Source organism: Gouania willdenowi, chromosome 6 (genome assembly GCF_900634775.1).
Source record: "Gouania willdenowi chromosome 6, fGouWil2.1, whole genome shotgun sequence".
Lineage (NCBI taxonomy): Eukaryota > Metazoa > Chordata > Actinopteri > Blenniiformes > Gobiesocidae > Gouania > Gouania willdenowi.
In genome coordinates, this window is record NC_041049.1 from 29,260,907 (window position 1) to 29,283,527 (window position 22,621).

General features: G+C 37.4%; 1 protein-coding gene across 1 annotated transcript; it reads left to right on the top strand.

The window, feature by feature from the left end:
* Positions 1-4,269: 4,269 nt before the first annotated feature.
* idh2 (isocitrate dehydrogenase (NADP(+)) 2) lies at positions 4,270-22,549 on the top strand. The gene is made up of 11 exons (XM_028449684.1): positions 4,270-4,467; positions 12,310-12,401; positions 12,679-12,844; positions 14,228-14,388; positions 14,467-14,610; positions 17,559-17,695; positions 17,805-17,956; positions 19,648-19,760; positions 19,875-19,972; positions 20,043-20,135; positions 22,160-22,549. The coding sequence occupies exons 1-11, from the start codon at positions 4,350-4,352 to the stop codon at positions 22,242-22,244; spliced, it is 1,359 nt and encodes a 452-aa protein (XP_028305485.1). The 5' UTR covers positions 4,270-4,349; the 3' UTR covers positions 22,245-22,549.
* Positions 22,550-22,621: the final 72 nt, after the last annotated feature.

Here is a 22,621-nt window from a genome sequence, read left to right on the forward strand (position 1 = left end):
TTTAACATTCAATTGATTAAGCATAACATTATCATGATATTTTTTCAATGTACTGAACACATATTGCACACAATGGTGTTTATCTGGGGGTCAATTTGACCCCAAGTTATTTTAGCTGTGTAAAACTTGTCTGCGTGTGATCCATGTTTAACCTTACATACCCAAACCTGCCAACGTGGAACTGATATTTCTGGTATTTTTTCTGATGGTGGTGCTGCATTAAAGGTCATATCATCACCACAACCCATAGGGTTCTTACTCTTTTGGTCATAAATGTTGTCAGTAAATTTGAGGAGATTTGGTTGAAAACTATTCAAGATAAATGAATTATAATTTAAAAGTTTGGCCTGGTGGTGGCACGAGAGAACAGGTCAAGGTTTCATTATTAAGGCGTTATTTATGTATTCAATAGAGAAACAAAGTGCCTGACACAAAAACTTGTGAAGGTACAGTATATATCCCTGGGGTTAGATTAACTCCAAGGGTAAAATGTGCTAGTGATATTTGAGGATAATAGGAGGGTTAAAAAAATGGTTTGGATTTTGCCATTGAGATTTTGTCACAAAGCAACGTGTAGCTTCTCTGTTCCTTAGTAACGACTGAAAATGTTGCTCTGTCAAAGCCCAGAGGTCATGTCTGGGTGAAAGGAGTGTAAAGAAGGAACAGATGTGACCTTGTTGTGTAATGGGTGACATCTGAGACCAACCTTCACCTTGTCTCCTGTTGGGATTTCTTGAGTTACTGGAGGTGAACAGCAAGTGTTTACATGCCAAGAGTTCAAACATGACAGCAGTGAAGTCGTGTTGTGTCACAGTCATTGAGACACTTACAGTTGTTTCTTCCACAGCTTTTGTAGTTTCTGTAAGTTTGCAGCCTCAGTACTTCCCGGAAGTCCGTCAGAGGTGACCTGCCTGTCTTTCTGCTGGCTCACTGCCAAGCTTGTCATGTGATTAAGCTGCGCACTTAGTTCCCTGTGTGTCTCCGAGTATGGTAACCTTTCCCCAGCTAAAATTAGAGAGCCCTCTGCAGAGGCTTTAATTCATGTTTGTATCCTGTGCCTACCCTGCAAATCAAAAGCTCTGTGTGTGTTTACCTCAGTTCTTATTTAGTGCACATGAAACTTCAGCTTTAACAGTTGATTTAAAAATGTGCCATGCAAATTGCACGCATCATTTTGTGATGTTGTTTATAATTAAAAAGGTTGGTTTTGTTTTTTGTCAAATTAAACAAAATGCTATGCATCATGGTGTAAAAATGACTTGATGATGCCAGGGTGGTGTACAAAAAGTGTGCCGTGAACACAAACCGAGCCGAATCAAGGTGATAGAATTATCAGCTGTTCTGGGACTACCCTGGTGTGAAAGTAGCCCAAAAGCGTTTTCTCAGAAATGACAAGATCAGAAAACTGCTTTCATACGAGCACCAATCAAAAAATCTCTGGCCTCAAGGGAGACTGTTGTGTAAAGAGACCCAACCCCAAACATTAAACCAGTCCTCGGTTCCACAGCCATGCTGGATTTAAAGGCACACTGCAGACTTTTTGACATAGGGTTGACCCATATGAGTTATTTTAAGTGATTCCTCAAGCCAATATACAGCGCTTGACAAAATCAATGAGGAGGCTTAAAAGACGCCGCCAAGACCCAGCCCCCTCCAAAAATCCGCCTTCCGCCTGACCGTGAAAAAATGTTCAGATATGGTATACATCCAGGTATTTCTCGCATAATGTAGAGTTGTCTCTTGCTAATTAACACAGTGACATTGAGCATTGTCTTGTGCCAGAAATTGAGTTCAGCTGATGTAAAATTCATTCACACTCATTCATTTACACTCTACTGTATCCTAAGGTCGAGAGGTAGAGGGCTTTATCCCACGGCTATACCTGTCTATGTGTTGATTCTGATGAAGTGTCCTTGGGCAAGACACTGAACCTTAAATTGCTCTCAATTGTCGACTAGTGTTTTGAAAACTACTTTCAAAATTAATCAAATCCATTTACCATTTGATCAGAATTGCCTAAAATTGCCTGGCCCCAAACATTGCTATGCAGTAGTTGTATTAATTTCTCCACTGCTCTGTACAGCACTTTGTGATTTTATCTGCAAAAATCACTTTATAAATAAATAAATTACTTACTTACTATAATTATGTTTGTGTTCGTCTGTGCAAAAAGTGTAGATAAAAGTCCATATTTTGCTGCTTTTTTGTGATACATTAATATAGTATTGTTTTATCATTATTCTGCCCTTGTTGTTACTCGTGTTTCATTAATGTATATGTATGCAGTGCTATTTTATTTTACTTTACCTGCTGCTGTAAAAAAAGAAGAAATCTTCCACTGTGGGCTGAATCAAGCTTTATCTTATTTTAGCTCTGTAACTGCTTTTCTTCAGAAACTAGTGCTACCAATAGCTCTGCATCATTTTAACAGCATAAACACATCTGAGTGACTTGATTGCCTCTGCATTTGGTTATTGTGTGTAGATCACGGCAATGTGAGGAATCAAGGTGTATGGGTTGTCTCTATGTAGGTAGATTTGTGTCTTTATTATTCAATCGAGAAAAAAAAAAAACTTTTCAATAAAAAATGAATCACTTCAATCATTTTTTTTTCTCACTTCAATCAAAAACAAATATTTTCAATTTAAGGCTTCAAAAAACATTTTCAATCAAAGAAAAAAGTTTTCAAATGCAATTATTTTGGTCTCAATGTTTTTTTTTTTTGGAATTTTAATACATTTTTTCTTTGATTTTATTTATTTTTTAATTGAAGGGATTTTTTTCATTTTATTTATTTTTTTATAATAAAGACACAAATCTACCTCCATATGTCTTGTAGTGAGGTTGAGGAGCTGCTGATGACCTCTGTGAGGACATCGATCCTAACGAGACTGTGCTCTCCAACGTCTGTTTAGACCGCAGCTCCTCCCACAGTCTGCAATGTGTGACTGACGTAGACAAAGACATTATATACATAGACGCTGCATTGACTGTGGAGGGAACGCGTCTACAGCGCCGCCATCTTGCAACGGTGCTGTTGGAGGCAGCGGTGCACGGACATGTAAGGGATAATATATTGTTAGCAGGTTGTTATAGATATAGTGATATAAACACAGACAGGACAGACAGAACCATCAATGATATGAATCTAGCGTTCCTAGCAACAGTCTGTTACACAGAAAAAAACAGACTTACTGCAGTAATTAATGGGTTAGAAAGAATACAACATCTATTAGAGATAATAATAGGCTTAATTAATGATGGAATTATATTTGTTGTAGACAATTCTTTATCTCTGGTTACATTGCTCACATGTTTAAGGTTTCCCAAAGACAGGAGACGATGGTAACTGAGAGGTTTGTGCCCTCAGTGAACACTGTGACAGGACAGGGCTGAGACAGAGTCAAATACTAAATAGTCTTATAGATAGTTTTCTGTGAGGATTGTTTATGTTCTTGAATATTTCAGTTCTTTAGCTGCAACAATAATGAAGATGATGCTGATAGGGATGTAATAGTAATTTAAAATGGTAATAATAATAATAATAATAATGATAATAATAATAATAATAACTAAATAATATAAGAATCCAGTAACTACAATACAATAATAAAAACAATAATGTTGATAATAAACAATATTAAATAAGACTATAATGTAATAATATAGCAATAAAAATGATAATAATAATTATTATAATAATACGAGAATACCAGTAACTATAATATTAAATAATAATAATAATAATAATAATAATAATAATAATAATAATAATAATACGAAAATGTGATAATATAATGATAATTATAAGAATAAGAATAACAGTAATACAATAGTAGTACAATTATACAATATTAATAATTGTCAAATGCAATGTATAGCCTTAAGCAATGTTGTCAATAAAAACCTGAGCCTATCTATCTATCTATCTATCTATCTATCTATCTATCTATCTATCTATCTATCTATCTATCTATCATGTCTGACGTTCATTACAAACAAACCCCGTGAAAATTGCTTGAAATTTGAGTGATTTATGACAACTTTAATAGTGCGAGCACATCATTCCTCTATCGATGTAATGCACCGTAGGAGCGATTGACACCGTTCCAAGATGGCCGCCCTGTAGACCCACCGCTCTAGTGGGCTGCAGCAGTCGATGTGGCGTCTACGTAAATGAAGTCTATGGACGTAGAGTCAAGCGTGTCCCGGCGGGGCGGGGATAAGGGCGGGACTGCGGCTGAAGCTTCTGCTGCCTATATCGCAGAGAGCCTCCAAACAGTTAACCCCCTCTTTGCTCTGACATCGGTCGAGTGCAGTAACTGCCTAGTAATCCGGGCCGGGGAGACATGGCTGGTTATCTGAAGGTCCTGAGCTCTCTGTCGAGGTCTGCCGGCGCAGCTTTCTCCAGAAACCCCGCAGTGCTCGCTCCGGCTGCAAATAGCCACACTTTGCAACAAAGAAACTGTGAGTGAAAACAACAAAAACCCAAAAAACAAACAAAAAACAAAACTTATAATTTTAGCTAGGTTGACCGCTCTGTGTTAATGTGGAGGTAAATGATGTCATAATTAAAAATGTTAGCGCGAGACTGCTATTTTCATTCATTCTTTCAGAGCTGGTGTTATGGGTCAGTTGGTAGTCTGGTCGGCCTGTGACAGACTTCTGAGTCTGACAGTAGACGTGGCTTATTTCATGGAGATTTTTAGTATAGAAAATTGAGGATTTCACGCACACTAAGACCCACATTGTGATTTAGACGTTAAATACTATTTTAGCATGGTTAAAATGAGAGAAAATGAGGTCGGCCATCAGTGAGCACGGTCACTAGCAGGTACGTAACACCTCTGTCCCCGCGCTAACAGGACGAGCTTTGAGCAGCTAACAGACAAGGATGCTGTTAATAGCTTTAATGGCTTTGGGCTCTGAGAGGCTTTAGTTATTTAAACACATCCCAGTGTTTGAAGCCACTTATTAGTGGCCAAGTGTCGGTTGTTTGGACCTTTAGAGGACGGTAGGACGAGGGCCGCGGACACTGCGGTGCCGAGCCGCTTTTGTCTTTTTCCTCCACTGAAACTTTGAGCTCCAGCTGGACACGACGAAAAACGCAGTTTAACGATGACTGCGATATAAATCAAATAGTTCTGTAAATATGAACAGTAGATATTAGATATTCCTCGTGAGCTGGTTTATTAGGAAACATAGCGGTTCTGCGGTCATTTTACAGATGGGTCTCAGTCCAATTGATTTGACCCGCTTTACCTCAGCAGCCATTGCGATGTGGCTGTCCGATGACATCCACAAAGTTTTCCCAAGGTCAACCACTGTAGACGAGGGTTCTCCATAGAGAGCAATGGCTGCCGCGGTCTCTGTGTCCTACATACTGAGTACTGTAGTCTGCATAGTGGAACAGTACTGACTGAACACAGAAACATCTCTCATTATCTGCATTAACTGACTTTTTCTACTCGTTTCAAATATAAAGCGACGAAGATGCTGGATTTCTGATAAACTAGCTGCATTGACAACATACAAGTTGAAAAGTTCTTGCACATTGACAGCAGACACATCAGGGACAGAGGGTTTCTAAGGACTGGCTTGGGTTACCTGAAGGACACAGGATTTAATCAATCAGTCACCTGAGCTGTGTAGAGCTGATTATGTCCACTATCTACCAGGGGTGGGTACCTCACGATATACAATACGGGATACACAGCTCACGATAACGATTATCTCACAATATGACAATACTGATATTATCGATATACTGGTCAGAAATCAATCTACGATAATCTGACATAACAAGAAAAAAAAGATTTAGTGAAAAAATACATTTTTTATTTAATATCTCTGAAAGACAAAGTGAAAACGTGTCTATGAACAGTGACACTATTAGTGCAACATTTCTGTAAATAAGTGTCAACATACCAATGTAAATGAATAAGTATCTCCAATAGTGCTTTCTGTAAACAAAAAATAGGGTCTTTCTTACCACTGTCACCATTATAGTGCAATATTTATGTTTATACTTCTTTTTTTTTTATTTATTTATTTTTCTTTACTTTCTTTATTTTTTTCTTTATTTTAGTTGATTGTTATTATTTAACGTTACACTACCTGAGAGAGCACAGGTCACCATAAGAAATTCTTCGTGTGTATTCATACACCCCTGGCCAATAAAGTTGATTCTGATTCTGATATTCCAGTAAACAATATATTGGTTCCTTCAACAAACAGTGACCAAATTTATGTGAACACCTACCTGCACATTTTAGTGAAAAACAAGAAAATCTTTTAAAAAAAAAAAAAAAAGATACTTAGCTCAAGCATATCGATAATCGATCGTGCGGAAAAATATTGTGATATATCACTGTATCGAGATATCGTCACACTACTACTATCTACCAGGGATTAAACCATTCAAAGCAGTTCATCACTGAGGCTTCACAAGTTGGCATTAGAATAGAAATAAATTTAAAAAAAGAAATATATATATATATATATTTAAGAAAGTGTCTAGAGATACATTAAATATAGCCATGTCAGGATGGCCGAGTGGTCTGAGACGCTGCACTCTAGAATTCTTCTTTCCGCTAACGTGGGTTCGAATCCCACTTTTGACATGTATGTTTTTCATTTTAACATATTTAACAAGGCAAATTCTACCTTTGAAAATACATATCCGACAAAAATAAACATTTTAGGGTTTAGGATAGGGCAAAAATAAAAGGGTTAGCGGGGTAGCTAAAAATAAACATGAGCTAATATACAACTGACGGAACTTTAAGTCACGTGGTGCACCTATCACGTGATCTAAACTAGCCAATGAGGGGCGCTGCGTATGCATAGAGTGGCAGTGTATGGACACGTTTAACGTATCCACAGCCACGGTCTTTTTTTTAATGGCATTAAACTAGTATGACATTGAAGTAGCAACACCTTGTAGTGGTCAAAACAACAACATATAATTGCACACAATAAACCATTTAAAAAAAACCCCACACTGATCTGGAATTGAAGGAGTAGTTTAAATTATCATAATCAAACAACTTCAATTCCAGTCTTTTTTTTTTTCTTCTTTTTTTTTACCTTGGGGTCGGAACGGTTTATTTTGCAGTTACAGTTTTAAAAAAAACAGCACATGGAATTTGACTTGGTATTCGGTTGCGCAAAACAAAAACGCAAGCCAGCTGTAATAATAATAATGATATTAGTGATAAATTAAATATAAGGATACGGGATAAAGATAAGAGATGAATCACTGCAGTAGATTGACTAAGGATGGTCTATTGTACTGTCATGATGAGTGAATATTGTAGAATAATTCCACGCTAGTAGTAATACAAGTTTGCTAGCTTAGCTTTAAATGCTCCATACTCAGTGTTGTGGTGGTTTCTTATGGTGAATAAGGTAGTGTTTTGTTTGCAGCTCCACCAGGATTTATTTCTGCATTATATGAATTACAAATTGAGGATCCTTTGCTCTCTTTTTTTTTGTGTATTACTGCCAACATGCTAAGCTAACCGTGACTCTGTGTCTGAGTGTTATTCTCCTATAGCAGAGGCCAATGCGCATGCAGGCACATGCTGAAATGCACCTTCAGAGCTTTTAATTGTCTTTTTGATCCATTTACATGTATGATTTACACCGCAACTAACACCAGAGCGCTACTGTTTACCTTTCTATTTAGAAGTGCAACGTTGAAAAGGGTCCGATCTGAAACGCGGTGCAGTGTAGCATTCTGAAAGTTGTGTAATCAAATACACTGGTACGGCGGTGTATTAAAATTCATATCATAGCAAAAATATATACTGGTATCCGGTATGAACCTGTATACCGCCCAGCCCTACAATATAGGCATTATTTCCAGTGTTTGGCATTGGATTTTAGGATAATTTTTTTAAATGATTGTTGTCCTTTGATTTTATAAAAAGTATTTTCTCCAGTTGAGGAAGTTTGTTACTGTTAACTACTACTATATTTATTATTACTAACATGTTTTGCTTCGGCAGTTTATTAAATGACCTTTTTAACCAAGGTTTACAGTCCCATCTGCAGTTTAGCTGAAGTCGATTTATGTACCTTGTGGCTATCTTATCCAGTAAAGGATTAAAGGTGAAGTCTTATAAAGCTTACTGTTCTGTGTTTATAGAAAGTTAACCAGAGGGCACACTGGGATTCGTCTGTAGGTGATTTTTGATTGTCTGACTGTAGATTATAGTGCCCTGCAATAGAGTTATAAACATTAACTGCATGTCTGTTGTTCTACTGACAGAGTACAGTATATACTACTTATTCCAACTGGGCGCTGAACTTTGATAATAGCATTAGTTTTGTTTACCTGATACTTTAATACACAGAACTCAGTCTTTTTCATCTGATATCATGTGATCTCACAATCGCCCTCTTTCGCTGTGATTTATGTTCTTACTATTGCACAAGATGGTTTGGAGCTGCTGTTGGAGGAACCTATCAGCACTGCATGTGTGAGTGATGTGGCAGCCGGGCTGGCTCACATGACCGTTTTAGCTTGTCCTTCTCTTTTCAGTTTGTTTCTATGCTGGGGAGTTACATAACCCACTCAGCTCCATGCTGCATCATTATCCTCCACCCCCCCTTACTGAATTCTGTTAGGCAAGCCCTGTTAATGCAGATTTAGGTGAGAAGAGTCTGAAATGATGTCAAACGCGTGTTTTTAATTCTTTATTAAAATACGTAGAAGCAGATATTTTCCTATTTGAACAGCAGAGGGCAAAGGAATGCCATTGTTTGATTAACTACTGTTCATATTCTCCTTTTAGAAAACCATTTGTAGCTGTTTGCAGTCACTGACAGGAGGAATGACATTTAGATAGCTTCAGGTTATTTTACTGTTATATAATTCAAAAGAGAAACAGGTGATCGTCTGACATGACTAAACAACAGTAGATTATCTGAGTTTTACTATTCAGTAGACAATGAAACATTGATTCATCCCACACTATATGCACCATTGGTCATATTAATAATGTTAAATATTACCTGACTAAACAATCAGGTTGTTGCATTGCAAGGGTAAAAACTTTTGACCCGATTTCATTCGTCTTGGAGACTGTAACCTAACATAAACATTTGACGAAAGGGTTCTCATAGTTTCCTTTGTCACATGACGGACAATGACGAGAAGACAAATCTCCTGGACACTCCTGCTCAACCTGAATTGAGCAAAAACATCAAACGGAGAATGGTTAAAATCTATTACACAGCAGTAAGTTTTATGTGAATGTGAGTTCTGCTGTTGGGTAATTTAGTTGTAGAATAAAGGTCACAGCCAACATTTCTTTACGAGGGTATTTTTAGCAGCGCATCACCATGCATCTGCAGCCAGCAGGGCTCATGTCATGTTTGAGCAGAGGCTTGGATTATGGGACGCTGTAACAGCTGTCATAACCATCACCACTAACATGTTCACGAGCTCACATGGATGTTTGATATTAAACGTCTTCATCATTATGTCCCTCTGTTAATGTTTACTTACAGTGATTGTGCGTTAGCTGTGACTTGGCTGCATAGTTTGAGGGGTTACCTGATCCTTAGCCCCGCCCCCTGCGCCGCCTGCACTGTCACACCGGGAAGATACCATTACTGAGTACTTACACTAATCTATGGTTGGGTGGAATCTAGGGCGTGGTAATATATTGAGAATCAACATTAGGGATGTCAATATTAATCATGAGGTAATTGATTCAAAGGTGTCACGGTTCACATCGATACTTTGATAAATTGAATCGCAGTACTTTATAAAATAAAAATGTAATTTAATTATTTTTTTTTTTTTTTGTTTACAGCAAAGGCCGCTATTTTATTTAGAATTTGAAATTCAGGACGCACCACCGTGTTTTAAATCAGAAGTGTGGAAGCATTTTGGTTTCCCCACGACAAAATGAAGAGGTGAGAGAGAAAGAAAATGTGAAATCCAAAGTAAGAGGGGCACAGAGAGTTTGTTTATTTATATTATAATTTGATATTGGATTTGTTTTAAAGTCCAATTGTTAAGGCACAAAATACATTTTCAGTTGCACTTTTAAAAAGAAAAAGAACTATAATGCAGTTTTGCATAGTTTACTGTAGAGCCAGAATTTAAATGAATAGGCTTCTTCTTCATTTGTACTATTTCTTTATTTTATTCAGGATTTATTTTTAATTAAATAGCATTGTTTTGCATAGCTTAGCAAGGGATTCTTTTGACAATGAAAGAGAAAATAGTACAATATTTTTATTTTTGTTTTCGAAGGAAAAAAAATGAACTTTTTTCAGTTATTTGTCTCATTTTGTAAAATAAATCGTGAGAGAATCGTATTGAGTAGAGTGAATCGTTACATCCCTATTCAAGAATGATATATTGCGTTTTCTATTTTGACGATATGGAAGATGACAATATTGCCTATATCGATATACTGTATATTTGTATTTTATAGCTCATTTTATATTAAAATACTTCTTTTAGGTGTCGCTGCTTTAACTAATTCTCAGAAGAGCTTGAAAAAAAAAGTTAGACTTCTGAGTGCGTCCTAACTCGGGCTTCACGATTATGGCTAAAATGATAATCACGATTATTTGGATACATTTTAATCACAAATATTCATCATGTTAGGGAAAACATCTGGATTTTTATTTAATTACATTTTAACAAACAATATATGAACAGTTTAAAGTGTAAAAGAAAAGTTTTAAACAAAAAGTAATGATGAATAATGCAAAATTTATCCCAAAATTAAAATTTTACTATGGGCTAACCATAAATACGGTGTTACAGACTCAGAGTGCAGCTTTCTGAAACCAATTACAGCGTTTAAAGAAAAGTTAAGAATATTAGGCTTAAGCCTGCAGGTTTTGAGCAACAGTAGCCTGTCAACATTTTCTGTCTTAAGTGTACGCTGGATTAATTAATTAATACTAAATAATTAGGTACTTAATATGTCAATCAACTCATGGGGGCGTGTCAACAAGAGCATCTTCCCCATCTCAAAAAACCTTAAAACTCTCCAGTTTTCTCAACTCCTATTCACTTCCACATTAAGTTAACGAAGTATTATCATGTCAACTTGTTGCTGAGTCACACAGGAAGTGTGTATGAGGACACACTTCCTCACACACACTTAGCTGACATGACAAACATATGTGTCCGAACCCGGCCCGATCCGTTTGGTTTTATTTGACTAAATCGTGATTAGATATGCAGCAGAGCTGCATTTTAAATGTAAAATTCGCAGTCTATCATTATTAATTAATTGTGGAGGCCAAAAGCGTGATCACGATTAAAATTCGATCAGTTGTGCAGCTCTCGTCCTGACCCAGACCTTCCCCTAAACAAGCCATATGCAGAACTCACTCACACGTGCTGTCCCTTAGAGATGAAAAAGCCAAACATAGAACATATTTTGCAGCTGTTTGTTAATAAACGTGCCTGCGTACTTTTTTGCATCAGCAAATTGAACCCTGAATTGTCTTTGTGGTCAGAGGACAAAACATTTCTAGATTTTTTTTTTTTTTCTTTCTGTAATTTACTTTTTTTTGTAAACAATGAAAGTTATATCAAGATTTTTTGAGAAGAAAATTATTGAGATATGAGTTTTGGTCCATATCACCCAGCCCTAGTGGAAACTTGCAAATAAGAAATTGTTTTAAATAAAAAAATAGTCCACTAAACAAAACTGAGGCAATACTAGAAACATAGTATAAAACATATGTTTCTAGTGTTAATGTTTAGAAACACCTTTTAAAGGTCACATGACACCAATTTTGCCATTTTATGTTTTTAACCCCATGTTAGTCATGCTAAAATCTGGTAATAAAAGTGCCAGACAATGCAATAATGTTTGTGATTTTCCCATCTGCCCACCAGCACCGCTGCTGAAACCTTAGCAGTCTGAGCAGCAGCCTGACCCCAACGTCAGCCAAAGAAATCTCAGCTCACAAACGATACATCCAAAGCACACAACAGTTAATTTTAGGAGGAGTACACGTTAAAAATGTTTACCTTTCATGCGAGTGGATCTGAGCATGAGTTATAGTTACTTTCAGTGTGAGTGATTCATTCAGCCTTATTGATATGTACTCCATATGAGTGAGGAGGAAGTAGACCACCTGTGCTCAGGCTGGAGAATGCAGACTAAAAGATACAGATCTTAGGGTATCGTTCCTCACGATACGATACTGTCATGATAATTTGCCCACGATAGCGATACTCTCGCGATGCATCAACTTTGCGATAGTCAATATATTGCAAGAAAGGTCATGTCTTCAAATGTGTGTGTGTGTGTGTAACAGATGCAGACAAACGCATCAAGGTGGCACAGCCGGTGGTGGAGATGGACGGAGATGAGATGACCAGGATTATCTGGGAGTTCATTAAGGAGAAGGTGAGATGGTTTCAGAGCATGGGGAGGTTGACGGGTTACGTCACGTTAGGATTACGTTGGCATAGTGTTGGGGGCGGGGCTTTAGTGATGTTTCATTCAGACATTGTCTGACTGCCCCTCAGGGAGCAGATGTTGTTGACGTCAGAACAAAGCAGTGGGAAACTGGAGATTTAACCCTGTATAATAACTGATCCAGCTGCAATCCCATAATGCATTGTAAGTAACGAGTATGTGTGCATCAGATTTTACTTCTGCTTTGTCTTTTTCACTCTTTCAGCTGATCCTGTCCAATGTGGATGTTGAGCTGAAGTACTACGACCTGGGTCTCCCATACCGTGACCAGACCGATGACCAGGTCACCATCGACTCTGCTCTGGCAACTAAGAAATACCATGTGGCAGTTAAATGTGCCACCATCACACCTGATGAAGCCAGAGTGGAAGGTCTGTAGGATCTAAAATCTGCTGCTCTAATTATTCAATTATTTCCAATTAGGGATGTAACGATTAATCGTAAGGCAGTTAAAAATCGATTCATAGGTATCAAGGTTCACATCGATGCTGTGAAAATTGAATCACAGTACTTTTTTTAACCAGCAGAGGGCGCTACCCAGAAGTCATGGTGGCGGGCGAAATCTGCTAATACTTTCTTTCTGGCCGCCTTCTACTCTTAAACATATTCATAAATGATTCCTTACCCCTTTAGCACCAAAAGAATATCTGTAATATTAGGTGAATATCTGTAAAAGTCACGTTTTTCTATTAGCTCTGTCTGCTAGCATAGCATCTCTTCTTCACTGCACTTAGCTGCATGCCAACCGACCACTGGGTTACCAGCACCCTCTGTTGGTTCCAACAAATATCTGACGCAAATACAGTGCAGACTGTTTTCTTTTTTTTTAAGGTCCAAATTGTTAAGGCACAAAATACATTTTCAGTTGCACTTTTAAAAAGAAAAATAACTGTTATGCAGTTTTGTATTGTTTACTATGGAACCAGAATTTAAATGAATAGGCTTCTTCATTTGTATTATTCCTTTATTTATTTCATTCAGAATTTATTTTTAGTTAAATTGCATTGTTTGAATAGTTTATCAAGTGATTCTTTTGACAATGAAAAATAAAAGGAAAATAGTACAGTATTTTCCCCAAAAAAATAAAGGAATATTTTTCAGTCATTTAAGCACAGTCCCATTATGTAAAATGAATCATGAGAGAATCGCATCGTGAATCGAATCGTATCGGGAGTTGAGTGAATTGTTACATCCCTATTTCCAATATTCTCTTTCAATTTGTCCAAAGGACTTGGTTACCTTTGAACCATTTTTTTGCAACTTAGCCCAAGACACGTTTTTTTTTTTTCTTTTAAATTAATTTAATATGGAATAATGCTTTAAAACCTAAGCACTTAAAAAAAATTTAAATTAAAAAAAATATCTAATTATTCAAAAATGATGAAGCTGAAATTAAGTAACTGTAGTACTTAATATCTGATTTCAGTTAGACAATAATGCACGTATTAAATCTGATATAGATGCATAAAGGTGGATAATTCTGTCAGCATTTAAAAGGATATGGCAAAAGAAGAAAACAAATGAGGGCTAGTGAAAAAGATGAATAGGTTTTCACAAAACACTGACTGCAACAGGCAAGACAGTGTTTCTCACATTTCCTCTTTGGGTTTGTTTACCTGTTTTTTAAATTTGATTTCAGCATTAAATAAAACATCAGATGACCATGCCCTGAATGAAATTTTTAGTTATGCGTTAGGTGGTCATGAATGTTGAGCTGGCACTGCGTTCTGATTTTATTTTGTTTATGCACAAAGAGTTTGGACTGAAGAAGATGTGGAAAAGCCCCAATGGAACCATCAGGAACATCCTGGGCGGCACCGTCTTCCGTGAGCCGATCATCTGCCAGAACATTCCAAGACTTGTTCCTGGATGGACACAGGCCATCACCATTGGCAGACACGCCTTTGGTGACCAGGTCAGTCACTGAGAAATCCAGATTTACAGCAACATTAAAGCACAGAAGTTGAAGATTCTTGTTCCTTTCTTTCTACAGTACAGAGCAACAGACTTTGTCGTGGACCAGCCCGGCAAATTCAAAATGATCTTCACACCTGCTGACGGCAGCGCCGGCAAGGAGTGGGAGGTGTACGATTTCCCTGCTGGTGGATGTGGAATGGGAATGTACAACACTGACGAGGTGGGAAAGCGTTTGTAGTACATGTTCAAAAATGTTTCATTATATTCTTTTTCCACACCCACTTTTAGTTTTTATTTATTATTAAAAATCATTTTAAATTCTACTGTAGGGATCAGTGTCCTCTTCCACTTCCTCACAGTCACAAAGCTGCGTTTATGTGCCAAAACATGGTACCGTTTGATTTTCCGTGAATCTGTATCAGGTATTACTGAAGGAATTCATGTCGGTACCTTAAAAAACAACCTGAATTCATATGATTGTATATATATTTTTTTTTTAAACTCACTGATTGGTGATCGGTCCAAAAGTCCTGATTGTGTAAAGCCTAATGGAATGAAAACAGTGCGTAACTACGTGGTCATGTTTTACGTCAGGGTCGCATTCAGGTCATACTCTAATCCATGGGTACTCAATAGTCGGCCCCTGGTCCGGATCCGACCCCCGAGCTGCATAATATTTGCGGGCCGTGAACCTGTTACTTTTTTACGTGTGTGTTTTGCTTTGGTCAGGTCGTATAAATGTGCTATCATCTCTGTAATGTTTAATAGATACACATCCATACACTTTATAGCAGCTTGTGTAGAATAGATTCCTTTCATTAAACAGCTGTAACTCTCACTGAAATTGCAGAGACAGTTCCTCGTCTCCGCTCCGTCTCTTGCGTCTCTTGTTTTCACTTGTCTGTGATGTGTTCAATTTACTCTCTGATTTTCAGTACACTGTAATCTCCATGCCAACAATGCTGCTACAGCATGAATGGTACTTTACTTATTTACTTTAGGATAGTGCAGTGGTTGAGACCTTGACTTTATTTAGAGAAGACTGCACTCATTTTAATGGAGTTGAATGCATGGAGATTATGATGTATGGAAAATCTGAGTTGACTGTAAACGCAGAACAAACATGCTGCATGTTGAAGACGTGTCACCTCAGGAGAGATTATGTAAAGTTCAGTGTGGACCTGCCCTAGCCTGTTTTCCCCTGCAGTGTTGGTCCTAAACCCAGATAAATGGTGATCTGCTGTGGCGACCCATAGAATGACTAAGCCGATAGTCGTTGCATTTGCGGTTTGTTAATTGATATTTTCCTATAAGTTGGAGCTCTGATTGAATGAATATTTATCAGGTTGATCATCACAAGAAGTTCCACACACAAGATGCCATTTCTCAAATTTAACAGCGTTGTTGTTTATTTAAACGGTTTATTAATAAGACATATTGAAATCTTGATCTATTTGTTAACCAAAAGATTCTATGAATGACTGGCTTTTTGTGAAACATATTATTTTTTTATAATTTACATTTAAAAAAAAAAAAAATGTGTATATATATATATATATATAAGTGATGTAACGATTCACTCAACTCCCGATACAATTTGATTCCCGATACTGGGTTCACGATACGATTCTCTCACGCTTTATTTTACAAAATGGGAATGTACATAACTGACTGAAAAATATTCCTTTATTTTTTTGGAAAAATACTGTACTATTTTTATTTTATTTTTCATTGTCAAAAGAATCCCTTGATAAACTATTCAAAACAATGCAATTTAACTAAAAATAAATCTTGAATGAAATAAATAAAGGAATAATACAAAAGAAGAAGCCTATTAATTTAAATTCTGGTTCTATAGTAAACAATGCAAAGCTGCATAATAGTTATTTTTCTTTTTAAAAGTGCAACTTAAAATGTATTTTGTGCCTTAACAATTGGACAATCATTGCACTGTATTTGCGTCAGATAATTGTTTGGACCAGCAGAGGGCGCTGGTAACCCAGTGGTCGGTTGGCATGCAGATATCTTGCAGTGAAGAAGAGATGCTATGCTAGCAGACAGAGCTAATAGAAAAATGTGACTTTTACAGATATTCAAGTGATATTACAGATATTCTTTTAGTGCCAACGGGGTAATGAATCATTTATGAACATGTTTAAGTGTATAAGGTGGCCAGAAAGAAAGTAGTGGCAGATTCTGCCCGCCTTCAACACTTCTGCTGGTTAAAAAAAGTACTGCGATTAAATTTTCACAGCATCGATGTGAACCGTGATACGTATGAATCGATTTTTAACTGCCTTACGATTAATTGCTACACCCCTAATATGTATAGAGTATTCCTTTATCCCTCTTATTATATCCTTGTCAGAGATGTTTTGTTTTTATTGCAATATTAATTTGAATGAACATTACATTCTGTTTTAAGTTGAACATTATTATGACTTCACGCTTGACCAAATATAATAAATGGACCTTTGACTCATTAAACAATTTCGGTGTGGAACTTTTAAAGTTTGTATTTGAGTATCCCTGTTCTAAACTGATAGAAGTCGTGTTTAGTGTGTAATATGAAAGAGCCCACCCCCCCCAAAAAACCTGATTTTGCTGAAAAATTATATGAATTGTGCATAAGACCTGCTGTCTGAATGTAGCCAAAGTCATGTATTGGTTAAGCATGACACATGTAACTGAGGTTTACATAGAGTCAGGACGAGCAGGTTAAGAACTGTATTTTTTCAGTGCCACAGGCGTTCTGACTCCAGTGTATGTTTTTTATTATTAACTACTGGTACATTATGCTGTTCCCACACATACATGCATTTGTTCCAATGAAAGGAAATACAAAAACAGTGCGAGGTTGATGCATTAATGCTAAACTTTATCTACTTTGTGAACTGTATAGAGAATGAAAAGATGTAAAGTAGGGTGAACTATCCCAACCATGATCCATTCAGCCTGAGATGGTCTGTGAGGTTGACACAGCAGCCTCTGCACTAAACTATTCTTTGCAACCTGTTCTGCTACTGTTTAGTTTACCTTCATCAGTGCTGCTCTGTTTGGTTTTACAACATCAGAGGTCACAGCTGATGACTTTGAACTTTTCACAGAGGGCACATGGCTAACCCCTCACAACTGATAAAAGCCTCTTTGCTTTTCTGCTCCTGTCAGTCTATTACAGGGTTTGCACACAGTTGCTTCCAGTACGCTATTGGTAAGAAGTGGCCTCTCTACATGAGCACCAAGAACACTATTCTTAAAGCTTATGACGGCAGGTTTAAGGACATCTTCCAGGATATCTTTGAGAAGTGAGTCTCCTCTACAGCTATTGTTTGTGTGTATACACTAACTAAAGAAGAACTGAACCTAAAGACGAGATGTTGTATAGCTAAAATAAACATGTTGTTCATTCTGCAGGAACTACAAGCCAGAGTTTGACAAGCTGAAGATCTGGTATGAACACAGGCTTATTGATGACATGGTCGCCCAAGTGCTGAAGTCCTCCGGCGCTTTTGTGTGGGCCTGCAAGAACTACGATGGAGACGTCCAGTCGGACATTCTCGCACAGGGTGAGCTCTGTTTGGCTATTGATCAACAAAGCAGAAACCTGGACTCTAAACAAGATCAAGCCTGAAACGATTCTGTGATTAAACAGACTTAACCGATTGATTCAGTGTTAATTATTGTTCCTGGAGCTGCTGGCTCTCATTTGGTGTGCTGTGCTCTAATTTAAATGAAGCATGGCTGCCCTTACCTTTACTATTTAACTGTTGCCATGGTTTCAAATATAACCATGTATGAGTCAACAAAACGCTGGCTAATTAGTGCTCGATGGCACTTGCTGACCACCACCAAAAGTTAGCAAATGGAAACATAACAACTGGGATTTTATCTGGTTTACTGGTTTTTGTTGAATTTTCATTGCATAAATATTGATAAGACACAGACGGTAAATAATGTTATTTTGTTTAATGATTAGGAAGCTGTTTGTTATTGAATTAGTTTGTGGAGGGACACGCCCCTATCAGATATTGGTAAAATGTAAAGTTTAAGTTGTTTAGTTTGACTTTTTTAATTGAAATTAAAATTGTACCTATTGTTAAATTTGTGGAAAATCTTTTTTGTTTTACTTCAATTTGTCATTGGGTTAGGCCGTGGGCTTGGCGATATATCGAGATTCAAGATACATCGAGTTTTCTATTTTGGCGATATAGATAAATTGTTTGTATCAAAATATCTGTTTTCGGAGTTGCTGCTTTCACTACTTCTCAGAACAGCATGAAATGTACAGTTAAATGGATTTCTGAGTGTGTCCTAACCCAGACCTACCCCTAAACATGCCATAATGCAGAACTCGCTCACACGTGCTGTCCCTTAGAGGAGAACAAGCCTAAAGTGGCACATATTGAGCTGCTGTTTATTAATAAATCTGCCTGTGTGGCATTTTGTATCAGTAATTTTAACCCTGAATTGTTTTACATGTAAGACTTTATTTGATATCAGAGAAAAGATATTGAGATATGAGTTTTAGATCATATCGTCCAGCCCTATTTAGGCCTTTATTTAAAGCTGATATCTGGAGTTTCTGAGAAAATACCTAACTGGTCTTTTACTGTGGTCTACTGCCAGTGGTCATTCATATACGTTAATGTATATAAGTCCCTCCTTCGCTCTATAGACCCCTATACAGATAGAAAATCACCCAGCCAATAGGCTTCGACTTCTGTAGCCGAGACTGTCAATCATAGTGAATGCCCGTGTGTAAATAGTGCACGGCAACAAGGCTGCGTGTCACAACAGCAAACGGGTATCAATCGCTGCTCAGACATGATTTTGGCTCTTACCTCAAATGTTCATCGCCAAAAGAATAACGATGACCCATAGACCTATATCAATGCAACCCGGTGCAACAAAAGTAGAGGTATGGCTTCTGATAGATTGGCAGAGGCAGTGGGAGACGTTTGCTTTTGAATTTTCTCATTCTCTTTTCATCCTCCGTATATCAGCTTGAAGTAATACCCACTGAACAGGCCATGTTGTTAGATTTTTGCATGTTTATTTGTTTGGTGTAATATAAAAAGCTCAGTGATTTTCATTACATGTAAATCTGTTAAGTTATGGAAATAAATGAAGGCGCTTAAAGACGTGTGATTTCTCTTATATGATTAATTGTTTAAAACAACACTAAAAGAATTGTTTTCTGCAGCCCTTAGCATGATTTCAGGCTGTTACTTAGATTGAATTGTGTCTCTGCTTTCAGGATTTGGCTCTCTGGGTCTGATGACATCGGTTCTTGTGTGTCCTGATGGAAAGACAATTGAAGCTGAGGCAGCTCATGGCACTGTGACCAGGCACTACCGTGAACACCAGAAGGTCAGTGTCAAACATTTGCTGCCATCATGTGGAGAAAAATGACTATAACAAGTATGCACATCCATAACACTACTGTACAAAGTGAAGATGCCAACACTGCTATTTCACTCTCAGGGAAGGCCGACCAGCACCAACCCAATTGCCAGTATTTTTGCCTGGACCAGAGGCCTCGAGCACAGAGGCAAACTTGACGGCAACCCTGACCTCATAAAGTAAGAGCTGATGAAACAAACGGACCTGAAGTTGCATAGATGTGTTATTAAAGTCGTTGTTTTCCTGCAGGTTCTCTCAAACTCTGGAGAGAGTGTGTGTTGAGACTGTTGAGAGTGGAACTATGACCAAGGACCTCGCAGGCTGCATTCATGGCTTGTCCAAGTAAGTTTGTCTCTGCGATCAAGCCCACGTTTAGTGTCACATCGTCTTACAGCTTCTTGTTCTGAAGCTTGAACTCTGTAATGGTATCTTGGAGAAAGCGGTTAATTTACTGTCACATTACCTAATTTATAGATTTTTACATTGAATAATTGGGTAAGCCTAGAGATGATTTTCAATATTAAATCGTCACTCTCTTTCTCCACTGAATGCAAGGTTGTAAAGCCATATATTTGGTCCAGTTTACTGATGAGTTAAAGGATAGACCAAATCAAAGCAGTGTCGAGTCAACAATCTCAGCAATCTACTATTCAGGTAGCACATTTAGGGTTGCAGCTAGCAAATATTTTGGTATCAGAGTATTCCAGTGGTTAATTGAGTAATCCGATAAAATATACTTTTGCTTAATTAAAGCTAAATATACATTAGAAAATGAGACCATCACTTATTATTACCAAACTAATTTGTTTCAGTTTTGACAGAGTAACTAAACTCCACACCACTTTTTTTTCTGCTAAAAAACAATGTTTAGGTATGAAGTAGTGTTGATCGATTCTTTCAGTTGAAAATGTACAAGTGACTGCCCTCTGTGGGTTAAAACCAGCAATTACAATGGAATTTTGCTATTGGCTGAGAATGGTTGTGAAGTTTTATAGGTATAGTGATTGTTAGTTAGCATAGCATAGATTGTTTTTTTGGAGGTTTTATAATATAGTCTGGGAGTGTCTTAACTGCACCAGGAGCTCCGCCCATAATTAAGGTAGCAGTATTTTTGTTAAATTTCCAGCCGAACTGCGCATCAGCCAAAACCTCTGGGTTTAGAACAAGAAAAACATGCATATTTAGAAGATACCAATACATGTGGCGTCAACCTAATGCGACAAATGCAGACAGGCATGTTTGAAGAAAAAAAATTTTTTTTAAAAAAGAAGGTATTTGAGGACCTTGAAATGCGAAAGAAAGTTGTTAACTCGTCTTTTACTATGGCCTACTGCCGATGGTCATTGTTGTATATAAGTCCCGCCTTCATCCTTTAGCCTTTAGACCCCTATACAAATGGAAATGATCGCCCAGCCAATAGGCTTCGACTTCCTGTAGCAGTGTCTGTCAATCAAAGTGAGTGTGGAACTGTGCACAGAAACCAGAACATGCAGCACAACGGCAAACATGTAAATATGATTTGGCTCTTACCGGACCCATAGACTTATATCAATGTGACCCTATGCGACCTTGTTTTGTTCTGCGATGCGCATGCAGAAAAGTAGAGGCGTGGCTTCCGGTAGATTGGCAGAGGCAGTGGGAGGAAGTGAGGCTGTTGAGGGCGGGACATCAAGACGTTTCTCAGAAACTCTGGATATCAGCTTTAAAGAATCATTGCAGCCCTTAACACATTTTCCATTTAAAAATAATCTTCAATTTACAATGGTGCAAACCATTCAGTTACCTATGTTTTAAAAATAATTATATTATTGTTGTTTTTTTACTTCATTATTCATCAATCTTTACTCTGTAGACACTGGTTCTACAGGTCCTGTTGGACATTCTTTAGGTTTTCTTACTGTGTGTGGTAGGTCAAAGACACTCTTTCAGATCTTTGCTGTCACTGCTTGCTGCTGTATCTGTAATGGTATAAAGTTTTTTTTTTTTTTTTTTTTTTACTTTATGAATGAGTTTTTAAAAAAAAAAGGTGAACAGATATTTCAGGTAGATCCAATCAGACCAGGGAAAGATGTTCAAACAATAATGAAGTGGTCAAGACAGGACTCTTTAGTCTTCCAGGTATGTTGCCTTGTTTGTCAAGATGTTCTTCATCCTCAGTGTTTGTTTTTCTTGTAACTTTAACAGATCTTCACCCAGCTCTCTTATTCAAGGAATTATATTATGTTTTGTTATTCATGTTGGATTGTTTTAAAAGTTTTAAGCACAAAAAAACTTTATTTAAAATGAAGTGTCCAGTAGAAGTGCAAGGACTTTTTCCTCTTTTATATAAAGGAATCTTAATCTTCTCTCTCCATCTTTTCCCTCAGCGTCAAGCTGAACGAGCACTACGTCAATACCACAGACTTTCTCGACGCCATCAAGACAAACCTGGATAAAGCCCTGGGAAAGTGAAGGACTTGAAAGAGTGAAGTTAACCTAGAGGTGGCAGTGTCACTCTTCTGTTTTTGTATCTGATTTTTAACTTAAAGGTCAATCAGTTCAGCTGCATTTTGTCAGAAGGAAAACAATGTACTGATCTAGGATGTGTAGTGTTATTAAATGGCTGAGCGTCATCCCTCCACCTGAAGCACACCTAACTCTCTGTCCTCTTATTTTATTTTTGTAATGTGAAGTACTGTATTCAATAATGTGGAATGCCTAGCGCAAGACTGAGCTATGTCAAACAGACCTGTCAATAAACTTTGTTTGACCCACTAGTAATGTCTGCAGGCTTGTTTTTGGTCCAAGAACAGAAGCCAAGACCTTTTAAAGGTAAATAAATGTATTGT